Here is a 24,334-nt window from a genome sequence, read left to right on the forward strand (position 1 = left end):
ACTAGGGCTACTCCTCCTAGGCCATCCAAAGTTCATCCAAAGTTCATTTTCTGTGTTCATCATTTTTCACGTTTTATTTTTATTTTATTTTATTTATTTTTTACGTTTCTTCTTTCAGATCCATTTGCGATCCATTTCATTCTGAATAAACAAACAAGGCAGTTTACATGATTTGTCCTTGTTGCATTATTCATTATGATAATAATTAATAAATGCACGCACAATATCCGTGAACTTGATAAATGTTGCAGATATGTTTTACTATGCACAAACAAATGCCTTTCAACTTATGTGTGCAAAATTCAGAAGCAGTAAATGAATGTGCAGCAATTTGTACAAATAGAGTGTCTGTATAGGCCTACTATATGTGTTAATATTTGTTAAAATATTATTGTTATTTTTTTCCATCTATGTTGATTTATGAAAAGTGAACAGCAGCACGAGTAAGATAGGATGTGCAGTATATATCGGGAGACTTGGAGTGGGTTAGACATGATTTTGACTATTTCATTAAGTTTTGTTTTGTAGAAAGCCTTTCTTTAAAGTGAATTTCGTTCTGTATAAATTGTATCTTAATTTTAATACATTTTTCATCAACGAATTGCGTGTATTTAATAAATAAGAAGCAAATATAGCAGACAAAGGCTATAATCAGAGGCGCCGCCGCGGTTACTTGCACTGCATGATAACTTGAGCGGATCTCATCATAAATTAACCGAAACTAAGTGTATGCCTCAAAGAGAATATTAAGAAATATATCTAAAGAACGCTTGAAATGTCTTTAAACGAAACAATTCAAAACGAAAAGAAATAGGCAACACTCTGATGTAATCCATGCATTTCTCCATATATGCGCATTCACTACGGAAATGGCGATCGTCAACTTCATCTTTGCTTCATCTCAACTTCCCTGGCGCCACCCCTGGGTTTAAATTGGGCTCGGGCTCATAACATACAGTTAATGTGTCGGGCCGGGCCGACAAAGTCAATTCGCCTCATTCGGGCTTCGCGTCTACCGCGCCGCGCGACACGCATCGCGCCGCAGGACCTCTAGACGCGCGTAAACGCGTCTTTACATTGACTTAACATTGAAATCACTCACGCCAGACACTCAAGAGTGAGTGAGTAATCAAAAAACCTTTGCTTAGCCTCAGTTGAGTAAAACACCGTATGTGCAACTTCAGCACTAACTCTGCTTGTCATCATAGAAACAGATAATCAGATTGTGATGTTTATTCCCGCTTCAGTAATATGCTGCATATGCAGCGTAAAAAAAGACCTGCAACCGTCTCGCAAGTGTTGATAGGCTATTACTCGTGAGGTGTAACCAATCATATAGCGCCGTGGGCGGGACATTGAGCAAGTCTGCAGAGTGGTGGTTACAGAGAGGCTGCGGAGCCAGTCAAAGTAGCGCATTTTAAAATAAAAAGGATTTTAATCAAACCACGGATCCGTGATAAGTTTTGTGATCCGCCTCGCCACTAGTGTAGTAGCACTGATCACTTTGAGGGGGGGATAAATTTATCCCCACCGGGGATAAAAATAATTAAGCAGAGGCAGGGATACATTGACCAGAAAGGGGGAAATCCCACGCATCCCCCCCGGCAAATCGCACCCTGGCTGTATGTCCTCCATTGCTGTTTACTGTGTCGCTTTCTTCTTTGCACGAGAATGACGTTGATCGCTATACCACGCCTATCAAGTAAGAGTACTGTTGGCCGTGGAAACATAAGCCGAATCAGAGTTTACCGTACCAAATTGTACTGTACTGTATTGTGCCGTACCGCTCAGTGGAAACGAGCCATAAAGAAAGTTGAAAATGTCAAAAAGCATAATAGGTCCTCTTTAAGACAGTATTTGGTCATTCAGACAATCCACCGACTAATTAATTTTGAGTATATGTGGTTTTGCACATCCTCACATCCACCGTATCTATTCTCCTGGCCCAATTGGCAACACTGCCAAAAGGCACACATTACTACAGCATGGGTAGAACAGGGTCAGTCGGTCACTGCCACATGGTTGACATTAGTTCTCTGACCTGGCATGGATGCTTGAAGTGAGGTCATTGCTATTCCAAGGCGGAGTGTCAGTGTGGAACAAGACCAGCTGAGCATCACACAGCTGCTGGGATTGAAACCGGGCGGGATGTACTCCTACCTTAGAGCGGAAGACAACGGATCCTCAGAGAAGAAGGACAGGAGGAGGCCTGCTGCGGGGGATCCATGATAGCATTGTTCTTTTGCTGGACACATTGTGTATTGTCCACTGTTACTATAGAAACTATAATTTATACAGGCGTTCGGATTGAATCACTCTGCTGTTAAGTTGCAGTGTGGGTTGAGTTTGATGATATTCACGCATGCAGCTAGTGTTTGTTGTGCTTGTGCGTATGTTGCTGTGCATGCAAACTTTCATGGGAAATAAAATGTCTTTTCCAGAGGCTGAAGTGATGAAAATAAATGATTCTTAACTGGTTATATTATTTAGAATATAGAAGTAAAAATACTAAATAAATAAATGAATAAAATCAGTCGCTTTAAATAACACAAGTGAATTTAGGCATGACAAAATTGTAATGTACAGTATGAAAAATGCATTTTGAGGTTTGAGAATTTTGGCATTTTTACCTTTATTATGACTGGACAGTTAGTTGACAGGAAGTGAATTTGGAGAGCGAGAGAGAGAGAGAGAGAGGGGGACGGGATCAGGAAAGGTCCACGAGCCGGGACTCGAACTTGGGACGCGCTGCCAACGAGACTATTGGCACTGACATAAAGATTAAATTTAACAGTGTTGTTAAATTCGAAGTGTTTTTAAAGATGACAGCAAACGTAATCTAAATATAAAAAATATGGGATTTGAGCATGAACAATTAAATATCCAATACCTTTAACCTGACAGATAACCAATATGGTACCAATATAATATGCATCCATCCTGTTTAAAAACAAGATTTTTCCTGCATGTAAGATCACAACTTGTTTATTTTTCTTAACCCACTGGCAATTTTTTTTAATTTATTTATGTTTAAAATAACAAAAAAACACTAGTCAGAATTTATGTGGGATTTTTGGAGGAAAACGAGGGACCCGTTTATCACTTTTCATTCAGTACTTCTCCTGCCCAGCTTTAAGACCCCCTCACACTCTCAACGGGCCAGATAAACATGGTCCCTGCTGGAGGTGACAAATTAATGAAACCCCCCCTCCTCAGTTCTTTTGTCCTCGTCATCCGTCTCTCACAGTGAAGAGTTCAGAATTGGGTGCCAGGCAGCTGTACTCCGAATACTTATGAGCAGTCGTGCCCGAAGGGACGGGGATGACGTAGCCAACATCAACAGCGCTTCACAAGTGCCTGTGAACCGAGACGGCCAGGCCTGAATAGAATGAGTGGAACAATCCCAGCATGCACTGGGTGGCACAGTGTCGCTTTGTGTTTTTGAAACTGAAGTGGAACCTTTGTTTGTTGAAATAAGCAATTGGTTATATAGGTTGTGTTCATTTTGCATGTGTTGGTTTTGCATTTTGATTCATCAACATGAACACCTTGATGCATGAATTATCAAGTTGAAATAAATCATATGACATGCCAAAAGTGATTGAAATAATCCAGGAATAGGGTCAAATTCGCCAACGTTTTTCTCAAGTTGTGTTTCACCGTTAATATTCAATTAAAAATAAAATAAATAAATTATATTAATTAAAATATATATATATATTTAATTTTTATATTACTTTTTGAGAAGGAACACATTTTGAGAAGTATGGAAATGTATTCCCATTCTGTAGAGCATTGCTTTTCTCTGATTGGATGTGTTATTTTAGGCAGCAAGAATCATATGCTTCTGTGTATTCTTTTTATTATTTCTGCCTTTTATGTGAATTATCGGTTTGTTTTGTCATGATCACAATGCACGGTACATAAGTTCATGTTCTACAGTGCCTATATATAGCCTGGTACACGTTATACAAGACTCTTTTGTATTTCCAGTGCAAAACAACATCTATCCCAGAGCCGTATTGCTTTTGTGTAGCTCCATCTAAGCAATGGTGTATCTATTGCACTGAGCATAAACCCACAGGTGTATAATTACCTCCTACACAAGGCCCCTGGACACAGTATGTAACCTCAACTATGGAGAGATTCTCAGCCTCAAAACCCAGATTTTTCCCTCTGTTTTGGTTTAGATGTCAGTGCCCCGGCAGGGTCAAAATGAGTCCTCTCTTATCGATGATCACAGATCTCATAGTCTCATTACCCTCGAATCGGGAGTTTGCCACTGCTGTCATCATCCCACTTTGCTCTGATGAAATATGGGAGGTTGGAGATGAGCTATAAGGAGATCAGAGATGATCATGAAGGCTTTTTTGTAGGCGGGAGATTTCTACACCCTCTCTGGATCATTGCATTTGATAGAAATGAGTGATGGCGTTGGTCTTTCAGGGTTCCATTAGACCACCTCCTGTTTGTAAGTGCTTTTTCTGTCTTCATCTGCGGTGGGCTCAGGTGGCTTCGAGCGGTTTATGAAAACCTCTGAATGTGCACCGTATGGGGTCTTCTCACCCTGCAGTGCTATTTTTGGTAACCATATACACTGGAGATTAAATGACTCATTGCTTGCTTTTCTGTGTGATTTTTAGCTGGCTTATTGTACATTCATTTACAGTCAAGGTTGTCAGGATTTGTTTTTATTAGAGAGCCAGTATCTTTAAAAAAAATAAGATCTTAGTCCTGTTGCACCAGCTATGTGCAAGTTAAAACTAAGCCTATAGTTGTGACTTAAAGGGGCACTAAGTTACAATTTATGCTCTACTAAATATTTTTGCATTGCACCATTAAACTTAGTTGAAGCGTAACTCTACGTATAAACTAAATATTTATCATATTAACGGCATCATCCTAGACACAAAACCCTTCCCCCATCTGTACCACTGACTTCTCTCTTACCCAGAATCCTCTCTGTCCCCTTGCAGGAGTGTCCTCCCGCTCTCCAGACATCATGGCTGCTGGCACTCACTCTCCTGGAGGGCCCAATGGCATCATCAGGAGCCAGTCATTCGCCGGCTTCAGCACCCTGCAGGAGAGACGCTCACGGTGAGGTCATCTTCCCTGTCAGAAGCTAAAACACTCAGCCCTCTCTAGATGAGCTTCTTGATTCACTGGATGCATATAAAAAATCGGTTTTGCCACTGCAGAAGAAACAATTGTATTTTTAACTCTTTACATAGGACTGTTAAACATATTTTAAAGCATTTGCAGGCAGAGGTGAGAGGTTGAGAAAGGGTGTGAAAACAATCATGTAATAGTGTTTAATTCATGCCATGGCTGCACAATATTGAAGAAAAATGCGATATGCGATAACTCATTAAATAATGCGATATTCGATATGCAATACGATAATGCTTAAAGTGTGTAAAATAAACCTAAATTATCTTTAAAGTGTATTTAAAATTATATAACCTACATGTTTCACATTCTTTTTGTGACAAGAAAACCTCCCTACAACTTCTGAAAGTGAACATCAGTGTTTTACTGTAGCAGAAGAAGTGTTATTTTAAAATCAGTGTAAACCACGGGGTTTAGGGTTTCAGGTTATCCTACATTAGGTTTATTTAACAACAGAAACTGAATTATCAAATGTAAAAATAAAACACTGCTTAGTCTTCACTGCATTAATAAAATATATATTGATTCTTATTAAAGCTACAAAAGTTAATCAGCCAAGAGCACTGAGTGATGTTCTCTTTTCTTTTGTTCATGACCCCAGTTATTGCAAGCTGTTGCAATATGCATATCGCGATATATACATTTGCGATATTTCGATAATTTCGATTTATTGTGCAGCCCTACCATGTCCCATTTCTGGGTGTTTACTCAGAATTTGCACCTAACAAATTTTGTGACAAGTGGGCAAAACCTCTTATCTCTCTGCATTGATTTTTAACGGGAGTTTCTATAAAGAGCTATAAATAAAGCATGACCAAAAGTATGTGGACACCCCAACACCACACCAATATTTGCACAATCGTTAATTCCACCGATTTCTGCTACCACTTTTTGGACTGTCCTCTATAAAAACAAATTGCAAAAGAACTGCAAATTATACTGATGTGAAACAACAGATGCAGTAACCGCATTAAAGAGTGTATTTGAACTGTGCGTGCTGGCTCACTCGTATGACGGAGGGAATCGTGACTGGGTGACCCCTTAGGCAACAGCATGTGCTCATTCTACACAATGTCCTAGATTTACTGTAGCACTACCTCTAGTGCTCTTTTTACTGTCTGTGCATGTGACAGGTTCAGACATGTCGAACAACCAACTGCCTTTGTGTTATTATGAAACATGAATATTATTACTGTGACATCAGAAGTAGGCTAATAAGCACCTTGCCTTTTGACAGAAGTCTTAAATGTCAGGAAGCATTGAGGAAGAGTGGCATTAGATGTACAGCACAAGCTTTATCCTTGTAACATTTTGGGGTTTAACTAATATTATGACATGAATCCTTGAAACCTCTGAAAAGAGAAAGGGGTGGTTATTTGCAAGGATATTGCACAGATGAGTGTGAAGTGCTCTGAAATTCCAACACTAGACTACAGACTCCAAGTCTGCACTAAAAACTCACTGGTGTTTACGTTAGGGAGCTGCAGAAGAAAAATATATATAGATAGCTCATGGATGTAGGATTCTCTTTTAAAGTGAAGATATTGCATGGGTGAATCTCACAAAAACATTTCCAGATCATGTTTCACCTCAAAGAATAAAAAATAAGAAATTATTTATTTTAATTATGCCCTCCCGTGGATGGTCCTCAGAGGAATTTTACTGCCTATGTGAATCCAGCCCCACTCCAGATCCAGAGCCCAGCCATCCACCAACCAAGCTTCCAAGATGACTGAGCCAACTCAGATATAGAGACCAAGACCTCCGAAATGCCAGCGCCAGAGCTGACTCCTGAGCTCAACATCAGCCTGGAGCACTGGGAAATTTGATTAGGTGGATTTGGATGATGTTATTCCCCTAAGTCTCTCGTCGCCGCTGGTTCCACCTAGCTTCAAGACTCCAAGTATCTTGGGTCTCTAATTATCCCACCCGGCCTTTCTCTCCCACCACCTCTACCAAAGCAAGCTAGTCCTCTGGCCCCGTCTCTGCTGGTTCCCTTCAGTCCCTCAGCTCCTCCTCCGTTGGCTCTGAACCAGAAACTCGGATCTGCCTTGGGTCTTCCAGTCTCCAGCTCCGCCTTGGCACGAGGATCCTCTGTCTGCGCCTCGGCATGTCAACCAGTCGGCTCTGCTTTGGCTCCTTCCTCACTTGGTTCCACTTGAGGCAATCGTCCTTGCGGCTTCACCGGGCTCCCTTGGTCAGTCATCACTCTGCCTGCGCCACAGACTTCCAGGCCTTCAGCTACGCTTCGTCCCTCCACCCCTTCAGCTCCGTCGGGTCTCTGTGTCTCCTCTGCTCCGCCTGGGTCTCCAACTATCCTGGCTCCACCCCTGCTTGTCGGATATCTGATTCCACCCTGGATCCTCCCACCATTGGTTCCACCATGGTCCTTCATCCTGGCTGTGCTCTTGGTCAGCATCTGGATCCTCACTCCGTCAGCTCCTCCCTCCGTCGTCTCCTCCATGGTAGTTTCCTCTGTCAGACCCTCCTTGGTCACATCCCTCTCCAGCTCCACGTCCTCCTACAAAGCCCTTTTGGACTGTGTTATTTAGTTATGGCGTAAGGACACCTGTTTGGTTCCTGTTTGCCTGTGTTCCCGATCCAGGCGAGGCCTGGTTGAGTTGTGTTAGTAGTGTGTTGAAACTCACGGTAATGGTAAGGGCTGTGACATTTCTGAAACATGCTTGAAATGGTTGACCAATCACAACACACTGGTCAAGCTGACAAATAATAACAAATTGCTCTTTTCTGGAACTAAACAGCATTACTGACATACTGGGAAGAGAGGTGCTGCAACAATGTAAAATATGTGAAAAAAAAAAAATATATATATATATATATATATTTTAACATTCAAGTTTGAAAACCTTTTCTTGTAGACCCCAAAAAGAAAATCAAGACTTTGAAAAAGGGCATAATAGATCCCCTTTAAAACACCTCTATGGTAAATCACGAAGTCATTAGTATGACTTTCTGTAAAGCTGCTTTTGAAACGATGTGCTATATAAATAAATTTGACTTGACTAGCAACTAACAACACCAAGACTTGGCAAACTAGAATAATTTTCCTTGATTGTAATTGTCCTAAAATAAGGCTTAATTTGCTTTAAGAAACATATAATTGCTTTCTTTTGATTTTGTGGTGAAAATGACCACCACATGTTCTTGACGGGTTCCTTGAGATTCATCCGCATCTGTTTGTGTTTTCAGGTGTAACTCCTTCATGGGGAACTCAGCAGTGCAGAAGAAGCCCATCTCAAAGCCCAGGAAGCCCCATCTGTCCGGGCACAAATCCAGCAGCAGCAGCAGCTCACGAGAGCCTCAGCCCAAAAGAGTGGAAGAAGTTTACGGAGCCCTCAAACAAGGCCTGGAGTGAGTGCTGTTTAGATGTCTCCTCTGATTCACATATGTCCTGTCACATACTGTTGATCTTCTCTCTCAGCTGTCTACAGTCATACTGTATGCACATTGACTGCATGAATCATTGCTGCTCAGAATGGCTTTGATGAAATCTTTGTACTGTGTACAGTCATTGTTCATGCAGTTCTACAGAGTTCTGAAGGATTTGTCGTTTTCTCTTTCTGTCAGTGAATATCTAGAGGTTCACCAAACAGAGCTGGATAAACTCACTTCCCTTATGAAAGACATGAAGAGGAATTCCAGACTGGTGAGACATCATCAGGTTTCCTACACACTATAGTTTACGGTGCATCAGAGTGCTGCTAATCTATTGATTTCAATAAGCGACTGTCCTAAAATGTTATATAAATATATGGATCATCATGGTTTCCTCAAAAATATTAAGTACGAATGACTTCTTTCAGGAACATGTATATTATAATAAAATGATGTATTAAACATATAGAAATCCTTTAAATAAGTAACATTTACTTGAGAAGCAACACTGCATAAGATGTTAAGACTTGTTTTAAGACTTGTTTTCAGAGAATGTATTTTTATTATGAGATATTTTGGCTTACTGCATTGGCAGATTTGTTTTCTTTTTAGTACAAACAAATGAAAAAAATGAAAAAAAGAAATTGAAAGCTCAGTAAGAAGTCATTAATTGCAGTGTAGCATATTTTTTTAGTTTAAAAACCAGCAAGAATGCATATATTCTGCTGCATGAATTTCATGCTGGTCTAATATGGGCATTTCTGAAGTGTATTTGTCAAAATATATATATTTTTTATTGTTATAATAGGTTGATTTCCTAGCATTTCCACTGATGCATATCTTTTTTTTTTCTTCCTCAGGGTGTGCTGTATGATCTGGACAAGGTAGGGTCCTAAAACACACTAATGCTTCTTAACCTGTCGAAGTTGACCTGTGTTAACCTTTTTAAAACGTTATAAGAAGTTAGAAAAATAAGCAGCTTTGCATAAATGATGTGCTGCATTCCTGCAGCAGTGATTCGTTATTGCGACACTAATCGCCTAAGGTGTCAGTTGAACTCTGAACTTAGATTGCTCACTGTGAAATCTTTTGCAATTCTTTTTCAGTGAATAACTTTGATTTTGTCATTTTATTTCCTTGCTTCCCAGCAAATCAAGACCATAGAGCGATACATGCGACGACTGGAGTTCCACATGAGTAAGGTGAAGTTCACATTATTTATTTATTTTTATATATGTATGTGCCTGTTTTATATATTAGAAAAGGTGAAGTCAGTACAACAAGTGAAAATACAGGGTTTTTTTTATAGGAGGGCTTTGTGTTTCAAATAAATGTCTTGACTCATTTTGAGTCCCCTGGTTTGGCATTCTCTAGTGTCAGGAGTCCTGCTGTGTCCCCTTCCTCTTGCAGTGTGTTTTAGTGACATTACAGGTGGGTGTCTGCAGTAAACTACTGTGCTGACTGGCAACTCAGCAGCACGTCAAGTCCTGAAGTAGCCATGGCAACCTGACGAAGGGAGCTTTGAGGCTGTTGAAGAGCAATTCATAGCTCAAATTAGCCCGACACACTTGAAATTAGCCCCGTATTCAGCTAGCTCACAGGAACACTCCGAACCGTGTGGTCGTACACAGATCTCAGAGAAACAATTTAATCTTCTTTTTTTTTTTTTTTTTTTTTTTTCTGTGTTTAATGCTGTTTATGGTTGCCACTGGATCTAGGTCAAAGCAATTCCCTTGAGTGATGAGCAAACCTCTGATGGCTCAATCCAGGGTGTTAATGAGTGTGTGCAAGTATAAATAGAGGGAGATGCCTTTTCTTTATGATTTCAAATTTATGTTCAAATCTGATTGGATCTGTGCTGCCCTATTTATATCGCTTGGATCATCAGTCTTGACAAGAAAATCACAAATGAGACCTCTATGTAATCTCAAATGTGTCTTCTCTGAATTCAGAAGAGATATCAACAAAATCTTGCTCTGGTCTAACATTTGCCAAAATACTACGAGATGTCCGGCTCGTAAACGAATCATTCTTTTAATCTGATTCTCTTTAGTGAACTGGTTAAACCAGTTCACCAAATTGGACTGAATCTTCACATATCAAACGATAAATTGATGAAACGATAAATTTATGAAACGATGTACTGATGAAAATAAACACACTTATAATTATTAATATTATTATTATTTTTGTTTAATTTAATAAAGTGTAAATCAGCTATTCACTTACACATGACTTTATTTGAATATGTTCAAGCATGTATTTTTCCCAACTTTGGTGATAGCATTACGTATTAATGACAACATAACATGATGTAAAATAACTGTTGAACACTATTCTTTTTTTTCTCACAGAATAGAAGCAGACTTTCCCTCACAACTAGATTCATGCTATCAGAATTAAGAGATTTCATTATGAACTCATTGAACATTTTCTCATTGAACATTTTTCATCAAATACTCCTCAGACCAGATGATCTGGGCCATGTTTCTATCCACATTAATTTCAGGCCTGACAGTAATAGTGTTTGTTTGTTGCTGAAGGAGGAGGATTTGTTACAGAGGCAGGGCTTTGATGCCTGTAGAGGCGGTGAATTAAGGGGGATGAATTCAGATGCTCAACTTCTCAGAAAGGGTTTAAATGTGCTGACAGTCAACAAATACTGTTAGTCTTTTAGGATACTGGAGCACAGAAGTTAATTTCTAGTAGGTAAACACTTTAAATTGTTTCCCTTTAAAACAGACTCTCAGCAGGGATTGTGCTTTTAAAAATCATCCTCATCATAACAAGTGTAGTCGTCCCACTTGCCCATAGGAAGTTAAGCAACACCAACAGGAAGTTTCAAAAGGCCTCAGCTTGCAGTCAGATATCAGTGCTGGAGGTGCTTTATGATCTGGCTTTGAACCCCAAAGATGTTTGATGTGGGTGGATGTATTGTAGGTTTAATCTCTGTTTAATCTGGCTGGCATCCCCTCTGAGTGCAGTCTAAATCCTCTGATCACAGCTGATAGATGCTAGTAACTTAAGAGGATTTTTCTACTTCGTCCATTTCCTCTTTGTACAGTAATGCATATTATTATGCCTTGTAAGTGTGCTCATGGCCTTGTTTCTTCTATTGTTTTTGTGGTGTGTGGACCAGCTGTGTACTCTTGGCTTGTTATTTGACTCAGTAGGCCTAATCCGAAACCCCACACTTGCGATGGACAGAGGGCTGACAAACAGCTGCTCACACGCACGCATGACTGGGTTGAGTCGCGCCTTGGACTTCTGCTGTCAACCAAAAAAGAAGTCATGCCCAAGTAGATCAAAAGCGCTCCCAGTGGGAACGACTGTTTGCAGAAATGCATATCTGGGTGTGTGTCTCTCAGTTTGCCCCAGATGCATCATCTTCCATACGCCAACACACTCCTACACACCACACAACTAATTCAGCGACGCATTATATTATATTATATTATATTATATTATATTATATTATATTATATTATATTATATTATATTATATTATATTATATTATATTATATTATATTATATAACGCTTTCCAAAACGCTTGTCCTATGTACTCGTGTAAAAGAAGTACATTTTAGCATACTTAAAAAAATAAAAAAAAAATAAGAGTACTTGATATATCAATAATGTAGTTGAAAATAATATACGTATGTCCAAACCCAATGTAATGTTTTCAAACAATTAATTGCATGTTCATTGCAATTAAATTATTATAAACTGATATTAAATGCAATTAGTTGACAGGACTTAAGTAAATATTTATTTGTAATTTCACAATCACTTCTATTGTCTTTGAAATATGGTTATGGTTATGTGTGCTGCCGTATGTAATAAGCATTTATGGTCATCTAAAAGTAAGTTTTATTATGTTAGTTAACAAAATAAGTGTATTTCTTTAGAGCATGACAAAAGATTGTTAAAACATAATGATAATTTTGATTTTTTTTTTTTTTTTGACATTATCCGAAAAAAAGTGCACTTTTTAAAAGTGTACTTAAGGGTATAAAGAAACAGTCAAACGTGTACTTTTACACTTAAGTACACTTTTACACATGGCCTTTTATTTCATTAATGTTAGATTATCTGCAGGTACAAACTTTTTTTTTTTGAAAAATTCAAGGAAAATATATTATAACTTTTTTTTAATTATTTTTATTTAATGGTTACATCACGTTATTTTCGAGATATACAATTTTAACTTTTATTGAAAATTGTATAATAATAATTGAATAAAAGAAAAAATCTTATGAAAACCAACCAGAATACAAAGAGTAAATTCCTATAAACTTGGCACATGTTGCCCAAAGATTCCTTTTCTTTACTGTGGTATTTGTCACTGACCTATCTATATCATGAAATTCATACATTTTTAAGTGTGGTGTCCAAACAGGTTTTGAGGCCACTGTATCTTGGGCACTGTTCAGACATGTGCTCAGATGAAGTGGTCACACTGCGGCAGTCACAGCAGAGCTGTCTGTCTGTGTTGCTACGGGTGCTGCCTGTGAGAACAAATGCTGTGGGCACAGCAAATGAGATAGAAAGCGGTCATTAAGTGGATATGAATATTTAAATCAGACAATATCAATCTGGCAGAGTATCAGCTGATTGTATTGGCTCAGTGCTGCTTTTCTGCTTTGTCCTTATTAAACAAACACAAAGCTAAACAACCAACAGCTAACCTGAGCGGCACACCATCCTGTTAGTCACGAGTCACTCTTGTTTAGACCCATTCCACAGATGCCTTTGGTAAATTTGGAAAGCTGTTGAGGATTGGTCGGATTACATTGGAGTGAGTGTCCTGTGGATCACACAACACATGAGCTCTCAAATCTCATTTGTGTTCGGATATTCACACGGCATCTTCAAATATCATTAAAATATCATTCTTCAAATGTCTTCAAATATCTTAATGATTGGTTCTTGCTTATATGTTGTCACATTTGTTGTTCAAGAGGTCAAGATTTGATAAGGAGATTTTTTTAGTAAATGTTTTTAGTGAATAATGACTTCAAGGGTAGGTTCACCCAAAAATTGTAATTCTGTGCTCATTTACTCACACACGTCACTCCAAAACCAGATTAAGGTTTTTAAACAAATGCATGAATGTTAAGCCAATCATTATTACATATTTGGGTCTTTAGTGACCCAATATATAGTATTATGCTATAGTGTCGCTAGCAACCCGAGGTATGTAATAGTGTATTATATACGTGTATGTTATATTGTGTGTGTGTTTACTGTGAATAAAATATACACACACACATAATATAATATACACATATATAATACACTATTACATACCTCGGGTTGCTAGCGACACTATATAGACTATAGATCTTCCATTTACCATGTTTGGTGTGCTTTATGTATGTGCGTGAATAAAAGTATGTGATTTAAAAGGCTAAATTAAATCTGTTCCGGATTTAAATGGATTACTTTTAAGATGCCTTTATTAACTTTTGAAGCATGAAAGTTTTGGTGGAATGGACTTTCAATGGAGGGACAAAAATCTCAGGCTTCATTAAAAATATCTTAATTTGTCTTTCGAAGAGGGAAAACTAGTCTTATGGTTTTGGAATGACATGAGGGTGGAGCAAATGAAGATAGAATTAAAATTTTTGGGTGAACTATCCCTTTAAATTTTGGGTTTCTCAGAGAAAGATTTCGTATGGCTTCAGGAAACCTTAAATCTAGCACCATCAGGGCACAAAAAATGCTAAGATTGGGGTTTTAATCCTTCCACAATGTGTAAAATGAGTTGTATGGACTATTTTATGTTACTTTTATGGTGCTGTATGTTTTTGTCAGAGCTTCAAAGTCCCTGCTTTCATTGTCGACAATTTCTTCAAATTAGACACTGGGTTGATAGCTCGAGTTAAGGAAAACTGTTTTTCCATTTTCAAAATGCAGCTCATAAAAATTCACCCATCAGACCCAACCCGTCAGACAGAACGGACCGGGCTGGGGGCGGTTATGGTGATTCATTTCCCATGTTGCTTAGCTGGTATGGCAGATGAGAGGAGTCAGACAAGGCTATTTTTTGGAGCCAAATAAACAGGCAGCTGTGTGCCACAGCACGGCTGTGACTGGTGACGGTACGCGTGTGTGGTACAGCGGGATTATAGCACGTGGTACAGTTCTCCAGACTTGGGTGGGGTCTTTCCTCCTAGTGTAATTAAACCCACAGGACCACCGTCCAGACACTCTACCCCCACTTGCACACAGCTAACTGTTTGTCTAATGTATGTCGTTTATCATGAACAACCCCCACACATCATACCACACACATACGCATCCATCATACACCGTTAATATACCCCATCCGCATACACAAATTGGGTTAGATTGTCCCGTTTCTCACCCTCTCATCCTAATGAGAGACATCAAAAAACCCTGCATCAATATTTCATGTCCCTTCCTGCATGTGTTTGAATATTTCCTTTTGATTTAGTGTCTTGACATGTTTTGTTTTTTTCCTATAAGAGGATAATCTGTACGTTATGGAGGGAATCTTCATACAGATTTCCTCACAGAGCGGAGCTCAGTAGGGTTTTCCCAGTGGGGGGGGCACAGAAACCGGTCCCAACATCTTGCTAAACTTAACCAATTCAATTTTTTCCAACATATAATTGTTTTTGATAAAAATATAACAGCGCTCTGAAACTCTATTCTGCTACACTGCTCACTTGACTTATTATAAACTAATTTAAGTTTCACTAATCTTACAAAGTACATATTTTAAACATTGTTCTTAGTAACACAGTAACTGTTCTATGCTTGTGTTTAATCAGACATCAATAATAATGTGTCTTTTAGTGAGCGAGCGACGACTCCGAGCCGATTCAGTGAGATGTCAGAATGGTTCAGTCCATGATTCAGACCAATGACTCCTGTTTTTAATTGAAACTGATTAGCGAATTGGATAGCACATTACATTGTTTGTTGTAGTTTTTTTTGTATGCCAGTTTTTCAGTCGAAGAATGCTGCAACCCAACAACAGATATTGTGTGTATGTTTATATATAGTGTGTGTGTGTAAAGCGAGTGTGGTAATGAATGTTCTCTTATCATTACCACAGAAACACATTCTGTATTCTATATTTACTGAAACTGCATCAAAATGTACTGGAATTCAATGCAATTAAGCAATAATTAAATAATAAAACAATTTTCCCTGCACTTTATGAACTCACAATAATATTTCTATAAGCGGCAGCTGCCATCAAAAAAGTATAATTGACTTTACTTTAGTCACTACCCTTGGGGGCAGTACGAATATGCGTATGTGTGTAAAATTAATACTTTAATTTCACAAGGATATATTAAATGTATCAAGTGACAGTAAAGATGTTGAAGTGAAGATACACAGCTGAAGTGTCCATCCCTCTTCCTGCCGACTCCCGCATCATTCTCTGTTCCTGCTGCCCCTTTCGGCTCATTAGTTTCTGTCACTTGCGGTCCATCTCCTCACTCTTATTTGCCCCTCTCGCTCTCTCTCCATCCCCCTCAATCACTCGCTCTTCAGCGTTTTTAGGATTAGAATAGCTAATTTGAGCCGGCCAGTGTTCACTGAGTTGTGAATGTGCTAAATGTGCATTTCCATGATAAAGGCCGTGGCTCCGAGCTGCTCGTCTGTCACAGAAGTATGGCATTACCATTGTCCCTAGGGCCGCTGAGCCGCATCATTTTGTGTTTGCTTTTGAAGTGCCCAAATTCATTTTTCATCTCTCCGTACAGTACGCCGCTCCATTGTGCTAACAGAACGTTACAGTAGATTGTAATAACCACGTTTCTATGCTGAATGGGCTCCCCAGGGTTCTTTAATGATGTATGCTAGCGATTTAGACATCAAAGCTAGTGTTTACGCTATCCTTAGTGAGGGTTTCCATGCGCGAGTGTGTGCGCAGTCTGCTTTTGTGTAATATAATTCTGTGCACTAATGGTGTTGGTGTGTTTTTACAGATCGATGAGCTGTACGAGGGCTTTTGTATTCAGAGAAGGTTGCGTGATGGCGCCAGTAAGATGAAACAGGCCTTCACTGCTTCACCCTCAACTAAAGGCACACGCGAGAGCCTGGCGGAGGTCAACCGCAGATACAAAGAATATACAGAGGTACATTATAAATGTTTGCTTGTTTCTCTAACTATTTGCCCATTTTTAGCATTTTCGCACAGTATATATTTTAAATCGACTAGTCTGTGGGTTGTCTGAATGACCAGTTGACTAATTGGCCCATTTAATTGGTTTTCGGTTTCTCTGATCTCAATCATATTTGTCTCTGAGAGGACATTTTCATAAGACAAACAGGTCTCGACGTTTTCACTTTTAGAAGTTTTTTCTAAGACCGATTTTTAGAAAAGCAAAACTTGTATCGAAAAAAGTCATGATGCAACAGTCAAAAATTATTTGTCTGAGTATATATGAGATGTGTATATGTAGTGGCGGTGCTTTAAAGGGAATACTAATTATAGACACTACCTTTCAGAGAGTTTTCAAAAGATTTAATAGTACATTTTTTAGTAATTTTTAATCAGTAGCAGTATTGTTATCTATGACACTTTCCTTCATTCATAGTGCTTAAAAAGATACCATTAAACTTAAATTTAAAATAAACCGCTTTTCTACATTAATTTGGAGAACATATTTACAAATTTTAATGTTAAGTGCAATTAATCATGATTAATTAGACAAATGTGTGATTAACTAGTCACTTTATTATTATTTTTAATTTTTTTTAGCACTAAAAGTAATACATATTTTATGTATATATATATATATATATATATATATATATATATATATTTAATAACAATAATGCAGATTACTTTTTAGTAAGAATAGTACAAGTAAGAAAAATGTATTGCTAATAAAATTTCTCAATTCAGCTGCAATTTGTATTATTATGTGTTCCCTTCTTTTCAGAACATGTGCACTTTTGAGGGTGAGCTGGAGAACTTATTGGGGGAGTTTCATATCAAAATGAAAGGTACAGGACTTCTGAAAAAAAAAAAAAAAAAAAAAAGGAAAATCTGTAATGTTTTTGTTAGATTTCAAAGGACTTTTCTCAATTTTAAAAGTAGACTTGATCAGGTGGTCTACACCAGATGTCGTATAGGTCACACAAGTTTGCTTTTTACTTAAAGGTGAAGACCCAACATTATGTATGTTTTGTAGGATTCCTTTAACTGTCAAACATATTTTATTAGATTGTCCTGGACTTAACACAAGTAGAATGCTTTTTTATGAAGTTATTTCAGTTAAGGACATTTTTAATGAGATTATACCTGAAAAGGTTTTGGATTTTTTAGCATATGTTAACTTAAAAAAATATATTGTATAATATGACTTGCTGGTTATCTTTGTTCTGTTTTTATTGTATTTATATGATATTTGTGTTTTTGTAATTGAATTTTTGCCATGAAGATAGCTCTGATTGCTGACATGATGATGATGATGATGTTAGATTTCAATGACAAACTTTTCAACTCCTTTGCCTCCTGTCTCAGGATTGGCTGGTTTTGCCAGGCTTTGTCCGGGCGATCAGTATGAGGTAAGTTGCTTAAAAAAAAATAAAAAAAAATAAAAACCCAAATTCTTTCAGAACATAGTTCTGTTTCTGAAACATAGAAGTTTCATGCCATTTTTCTGTAATAAAGCCAGATGCATCTGTCTTCTATCAAATTACTTAACTCTTATATTAATTGCCTACTGTTCTGCCAAGTACATCCAGTTCATTCGTAATCACAGCTCTCCTAGCAACGTTTTCTCTTCTGATCCCCACCAAACCCAATAAAACATGTTTTAAGGCTGTATATGACTAAATACTGAAAACTCCCTTTACTTTATTGTTCTATTAACAATTAAGTGAACTTGTGTTGATAGCTTTTTCGTACTTTTGCCATTTAAAAATTTTCTCTTTCTTGTTACCTCTCTTTCTATTCTTGGCAGATTTTCATGAGATACGGCCGACAGCGGTGGAAACTGAAGGGGAAGATCGAAACAAACTCCAAGCAAAGTTGGGATGGAGAGGAGATGATCTTCATGCCCCTCATTACAGACCTCATCAACATCAAGGTGGGCTGCAGTCTTCCATGAAAGAGTAACGACTCGTTTTGACAATTTCCCCTTTCACGCAGTAATCCCAAGTAAATTACCGGAATGGCTTTACCGGTAAATACACGAATATGCTGTTCTCACAAGCAATGCCATTCTGGCTTTTACCATTAAGAGACCATTCACACATTAGCACCAAAATACCGGTAAATTCTGTGATGTCAGTCATCGGAAACAATCTTTAAACGCTGCGCTGTTGTATTCATTCGCCTGCATGAGGAGCAGCTCTATAGTTTCATCTGTTCAATTTGACTGCATTTTTTTACTTCTGAGTGACAGGTGTAAGGGGATGATCACACAGTACGCATTACGCAAACATTTCCATATAGCACATATTTACTTTAGCACGAAATAAAAGCAGCAGAGCTTAGTCAACAGCACGGAGTAATTGTGTCATGCCCATAAGAACTTTGATTCTTATGTCAGTGCGTTTGGGTCTCGTACGTGCTCATATCGGTAATAGTCTTCATTCTTGGTTCACACAGCATCATATCGGTCATTTACTGGTAATGTTGCAACTTCTCATACTGGTAAATTGCCAGAAATGATTTACTGAAATTTTTGAAAAGGCCCTGTTCACACATGATCTCTTAATGGTGATTATTTTCCAGTAAAGAATATATGTGTGAAAGGGGCTATTGACAAACTGGGCTGTAACCACCATAGACATTCAAGAGAACACTTCCCCTTAATATTTGTTTTCAAAAACAGTCCTAAAATGTACATGTCATCCTCTCAGTCTTGAGTATTTGGTCACATCCGTGATTGCAACAAAATGTATTCCTATGAAGGAAGCTGTGAATTAAACATTGCTGAACTGAAATTTCTCAACGCATGACCTTTTTTTTCTGCTAGGTGACGGAGTTAAAGGGGTTGGCCACTCACATATTAGTGGGTAGCGTGATCTGTGAAACCAAGGACCTGTTCACCGCTATGCCTCAGGTGGTAGCTGTAGATGTCAATGACCTGGGAACCATAAAACTTAACCTGGAGGTTGCCTGGTTGTAAGTGACGTTATCTAATAAAAAAAGATAAGAAGTGTGGTGTTTTAGTCAATTTAGCCACAGTAGATGAAAGTGTTTATGTACACTGCCCTCTTCAGGACAGTCATGGAAGTGCCATAATGATTTCTCTCAAACCTTTAATGGGGCTTATAAGTCATAAGTTTTCCCCCCAGTTTCTTTCATGTTAGTGTTTCCTTTCTTTTATTACTTTTGTATGATATCAGATTGTTGTACATTAACTTATATCTGTCTCGTTTTTGCAGTCCGTTTGACGTGGAGGATCTGACCCTGTCCTCAGGAAACGTGAGTAAAGCCACCGCCCTTCAGAGACGAGTTTCAGTGTACAGCCAAGGCACACCCGAGACGCCCACTTTCCAGGACACGTCTTTCTTTGTGAGTGCACTTCAGAAACTCTTCTCAATTCTGTTTTAAGTCTGCTTCGATCACTGTGAAAAACAAGTACACTTTAGCATACTTTAAAAAAAAGAGTACTTATGGAAATAAAATACTTTAAAAGAATATACTTAGGTGTGAAATGAATGTGCATGTTTTTACACTTAATTGCATGTTATATACAAGTAAATAAAAATGTATTATAGTTTAAATTATATTCAATGCATTTAGCTGAACTTTTCTTTTTGACCCACTTAAGTAGGACTCAGGTACACCTTTATATGTAATTTCATAATTACTGTGTACTGTAAAAGTACTGACGAACATTTAGGTTAAACTAATATATACTTTAATGTAATTTCTATTTAAACTTGTATTTCATGTATTTAAATATATAACTTTATTACACATTTGTAATAATGAACTTGCAATTTAGTACATAAACCCTCGCTTTCACAGACAAGGCTTAAGCCTATTCCCAGATATAAATGCATGCTTGAGCTGTTTTAACTGAAAAAGTAAAATTGCACATTCATTCAATACAATTAAGTGCACTTCTTTTTCACAAAGGGTGTACATATAATACAGGATATTGAGATTTTGAAAACAGTGAATGTTAGATCACACTCTCACCTTAACACCTCAGTACTAACCTAAATATTAACTCTACTAGCTGTTGTGAGTTCAGTTTATTATTATTTTGTGTGTATTATTAAATATGACAGCACTTGCAGCTTGTGTGTGTGAATGTTCTTGTGTAGTCTGTGATGTTGTGTAATGAATTGTATCCTCCCTGTGGCATCGTGTGCATCGTGGCTGTTGTGTGTGTGTCTGTGTGCATGTTTCTCGATGGCAAAGAAGTGGCAGCCCCGACGGTGGGAGGGTCAGCGTCTTTCGTTCTTGCACACGCTCAGAGAGACGCTCTTAGAGAAACTCAGACGCAGTCGCTCTTTTGGCGATCTGGCCGCACTGAGACCTCGCTCAAGGTCCAGTCTGGAAGTTTACGTGAGTCAGGTCACTGTGTGCCCTGCCGTTCTGAGTGAAGTCTGTGTGTCACTTTTCTTCGCTTGCATTTTCTGCTTTAACGTTTGTCACATTTCTCATACACAGGTTTCTTCACACTCACATTCACATATACACTTTTCTAGACTAGTATTACTGTTCAAATACCCCATGAAAACGAAACTGTGGCTTTTAGTCTGTTAGCTTTGAGGCCTATTGTATGCACAGTTCACAAAACAAACATTTAGCAGACACATTCATATAAACCTTTCACTTCCAGGAAGATGGACTTAAGATGTTCACAAATATTATCCCCAGGTCATTTAGACATTTTTGTTCAATTAAAATAAAATCTGACCAAGAATCACCCACTTAAACTAAAATAGGTAATCTTACTGACATGTAAATGTATACGTTTAAGCCACAAATCACAATGCACACAATATCAACATAGTACATTTTAAACACAGGTTATCACAGTTTTCACAATTGCTTTCAGTTTTATGTGAAATATGTATCAGATGGTCAGTGAACAATCTGTGGGTGGTCTTCATGCAGTTTCACACTAGCCTCTGACTAGCATTAGCAAGTAGCTAATCATGGTTTGATTGGCTGTTTAATAAAAAAAATAAAAAAACAATGTCACACCCACCTTCTTTTTTCAGTAGGATTAGTTAACACAGGAAAGACTATTTGCTTTTGTTCAACCTACAAAAACATTTGGGAATTCCTATGTTAAACCATTTCATAGAGGTTTTTTTCTTTTACTGCTCTTTAGTGTGTTGGAACTTTTGGACTTGAATTATTGTTCGCATCTTTAGATCACTAAAGCAACATAAATAATAGTACTGAAAAGACTAAATGGCATAAGCAAGCCATACTTACCATATTTTCTTTCTCTTTCAATCGCAAAGTCCACTTTACCAGATGACGTCTTTGAAAACGGAGGATGTGGTGTTGCCGAATGCAAACGTCTGTCCTTCACCTTCTCTGACGTGTCAACCTCAAGCCCTGCCCCCATCCAGTCAAACCCCGAGATCACAGTCACGCCCCCAGAGACGGACCCTAACTCTCAACCGGCTCCCGTCCCTGAGGTCAGGCCAGTTGAGGAGGAGTGCATTGAGGAAGACTGCGGCAGTGTCAGCACCAGCGATCCAGACCTGGAGTGGGACCAGGTTGAGGGCCAGGGGCCCGGCACAGGCTCCGCTGCCCTCTCGTTGTGCTCCGAGAGCCAGCTGTCCGCAGTGGGACCAGATGATGTGATGTTCCTGGAGCCCAACATTCCTGATGAAGCCCTAGAGCTGAAGCCAGTGGAGCTGGACGGGGAGGAAGGCAGTCTGACCAGGCAGCTGGTGAGGAGACTCACCTCTTCTGACATGCTTCCAGAGACCGGCGCTCTGAGCTGGGCTGGAGAGGGCAGCATTACTTTCCTGGAGAGTAGCCTGGAGGAGGCCATTCAGTCTCTGCTCCTGCTGCTGGAGAGCTTAGGCCAGCGCTGCGGGGAGCTGCAGGACTTGGAGCAGGAGGTCATGAGACTTGAAGACCTGCTCAAGGTGAATGAGTTCTCTGTTTGTGGTCTTCAAACGTTAGATGTTTTGGTGCAGACTCGAGTTTGATTGATCGTGAAGTTTGATCGTGAAGCCATCTGAACTCAGGAAACACAGTTGGTTTGAAACAGGGTCGGGAATTAACAGAGGCTTGAAGCAAGAATGCCATCGAAATTCTAGATAAGGGGGCAAAAGATGCCCCTTTACAACTCAATACATTTTATTACGACTGTCACGATTAAAGTGAGATGTGAAAAGAAATGAATGAAAAGTGTTGATTGTGGAATTACATTTAGGTCTGCTCATGTTGCATCAAGGATTTATTTTCACGCATATTTTTGCAGTGCAAAAATGCAATGGCCAATCAGAGCCATTCCGATTAGTAACCGGTGATGAAGAAAGTTTTGTTCAGTGTGCACGCTTACTAACTGAATCTGCACTCTCTCTTCAGAAATGATGAATGTAAACTAGATTCATTATGCAGTTTAGACAGCTTCAGTAATTATAACAGGACTTTTTGCAAGAGTGCAGAACTCATTTATTAAGTTGAAGTCATGAACTGCTTCAGTGATGGGGTGGGTACGTTTTTTGTTTGCGCTCTAAATGTAATTCAATTCATGAAAGACAACACAGATACATTGAATAAGGTAATTATTAAAAAACAAATGTTACCAAGATAAATTTGCCCCTGGAAATCAATTCCAGGGGGTCATTTCTGACCCCGGTTTGAAAAGGATGTTCAGATTGTACTTGATGGTTTATGGTTCAACTGGAAGTGAACTGTTGTAGATGACAAAATATTTTTTTTCTTTCTTTTACATTTTTTTTTTTTAAGTATACATCTAAAGTAAAAACAACCGAAAATATATAATTTGCTTGATAAAAAGCTGCCATTGCATAATTTACATAGTATTTATATGAAATATACATGGTAGCTTAATATTAATAGGGATCCACTTATATTAAAAACCTGGCCTATATTGATAAGTCGCTAATTATTGGCTGATAATATGGCTGATATTAAATTTCTGTACTGTTTTGTCTAAATTCAAATATTTAAAATATAAAAAAAGACAAAGAAATAAAGAAAACTGTATCTTTTTTTTTTCTTCATATTTTTCATATTTGCTAAATATTACATTTTACAGTGTTATTCAACTATTGGTGTTTTTAAAAATGAACTTTAAGTGAGTGTTAGATGATGGCTAAGATATTCTACATTTAAAAATAGAGGAAAGGAGCATGAACAATTAGATATAAAATACTGGTATAACAAACATATAATATTGTTTATCCTTGAACATTACAATGTCTTTAATGTAATTTTTGATCCATGTAATATAATCTTGATTAAAAAAAAGTATCAGATTTTGCAGGAATAAACACCAGCGGTGTCTGCACTGATGTTAAAGCATACAATGGTTCAGAAAAACTCAAAACGAACACAAGGGAAAGCTTTCAATTAAATTCTGAATGAACAGTCAGTGAAGGGTGTTGTTGTCTTTCCTCAGTGCCGTGTCCCTGCCCATAGGAGCCGCTCATCAAGCCTCAGTTTGACTGTGGAGAGCGCTCTGGAAAGCTTCGACTTTCTTAACACCTCTGACTTCGATGACGATGACACAGGAGATGACGCGGGCACCCTCTCACGCTCCGTCTTTATTGACATGGAGTCAGAACGAATCGGGTGAGTTGGACATCAC

The 24,334-nt window shown here is 38.3% G+C and overlaps 1 protein-coding gene across 5 annotated transcripts in view; it reads left to right on the forward strand.

Annotated features, from left to right (window-relative positions):
- Positions 1 to 24,334, forward strand: part of ripor2 (RHO family interacting cell polarization regulator 2) — a 49,954-nt gene that overhangs the window by 18,534 nt on the left and 7,086 nt on the right. For 2 of the 5 annotated variants that reach the window (XM_082185173.1, XM_082185175.1), the window contains exons 2-15: positions 4,977 to 5,097; positions 8,380 to 8,541; positions 8,758 to 8,836; positions 9,426 to 9,449; positions 9,714 to 9,767; positions 16,538 to 16,687; positions 17,498 to 17,611; positions 18,039 to 18,125; positions 18,524 to 18,649; positions 19,544 to 19,692; positions 19,956 to 20,085; positions 20,944 to 21,090; positions 22,002 to 22,640; positions 24,146 to 24,318. In XM_082185173.1, coding sequence (XP_082041299.1) covers positions 4,977 to 5,097; positions 8,380 to 8,541; positions 8,758 to 8,836; positions 9,426 to 9,449; positions 9,714 to 9,767; positions 16,538 to 16,687; positions 17,498 to 17,611; positions 18,039 to 18,125; positions 18,524 to 18,649; positions 19,544 to 19,692; positions 19,956 to 20,085; positions 20,944 to 21,090; positions 22,002 to 22,640; positions 24,146 to 24,318 — 2,155 coding nt within the window. The remainder of the gene's footprint in view (positions 1 to 4,976; positions 5,098 to 8,379; positions 8,542 to 8,757; positions 8,837 to 9,425; positions 9,450 to 9,713; positions 9,768 to 16,537; positions 16,688 to 17,497; positions 17,612 to 18,038; positions 18,126 to 18,523; positions 18,650 to 19,543; positions 19,693 to 19,955; positions 20,086 to 20,943; positions 21,091 to 22,001; positions 22,641 to 24,145; positions 24,319 to 24,334) is intronic. The other 3 variants (XM_082185174.1, XM_082185176.1, XM_082185177.1) reach the window with 3 other exon arrangements.

Source organism: Leuciscus leuciscus (assembly GCF_965113295.1).
Source record: "Leuciscus leuciscus genome assembly, chromosome: 12".
Taxonomy (NCBI): domain Eukaryota; kingdom Metazoa; phylum Chordata; class Actinopteri; order Cypriniformes; family Leuciscidae; genus Leuciscus; species Leuciscus leuciscus.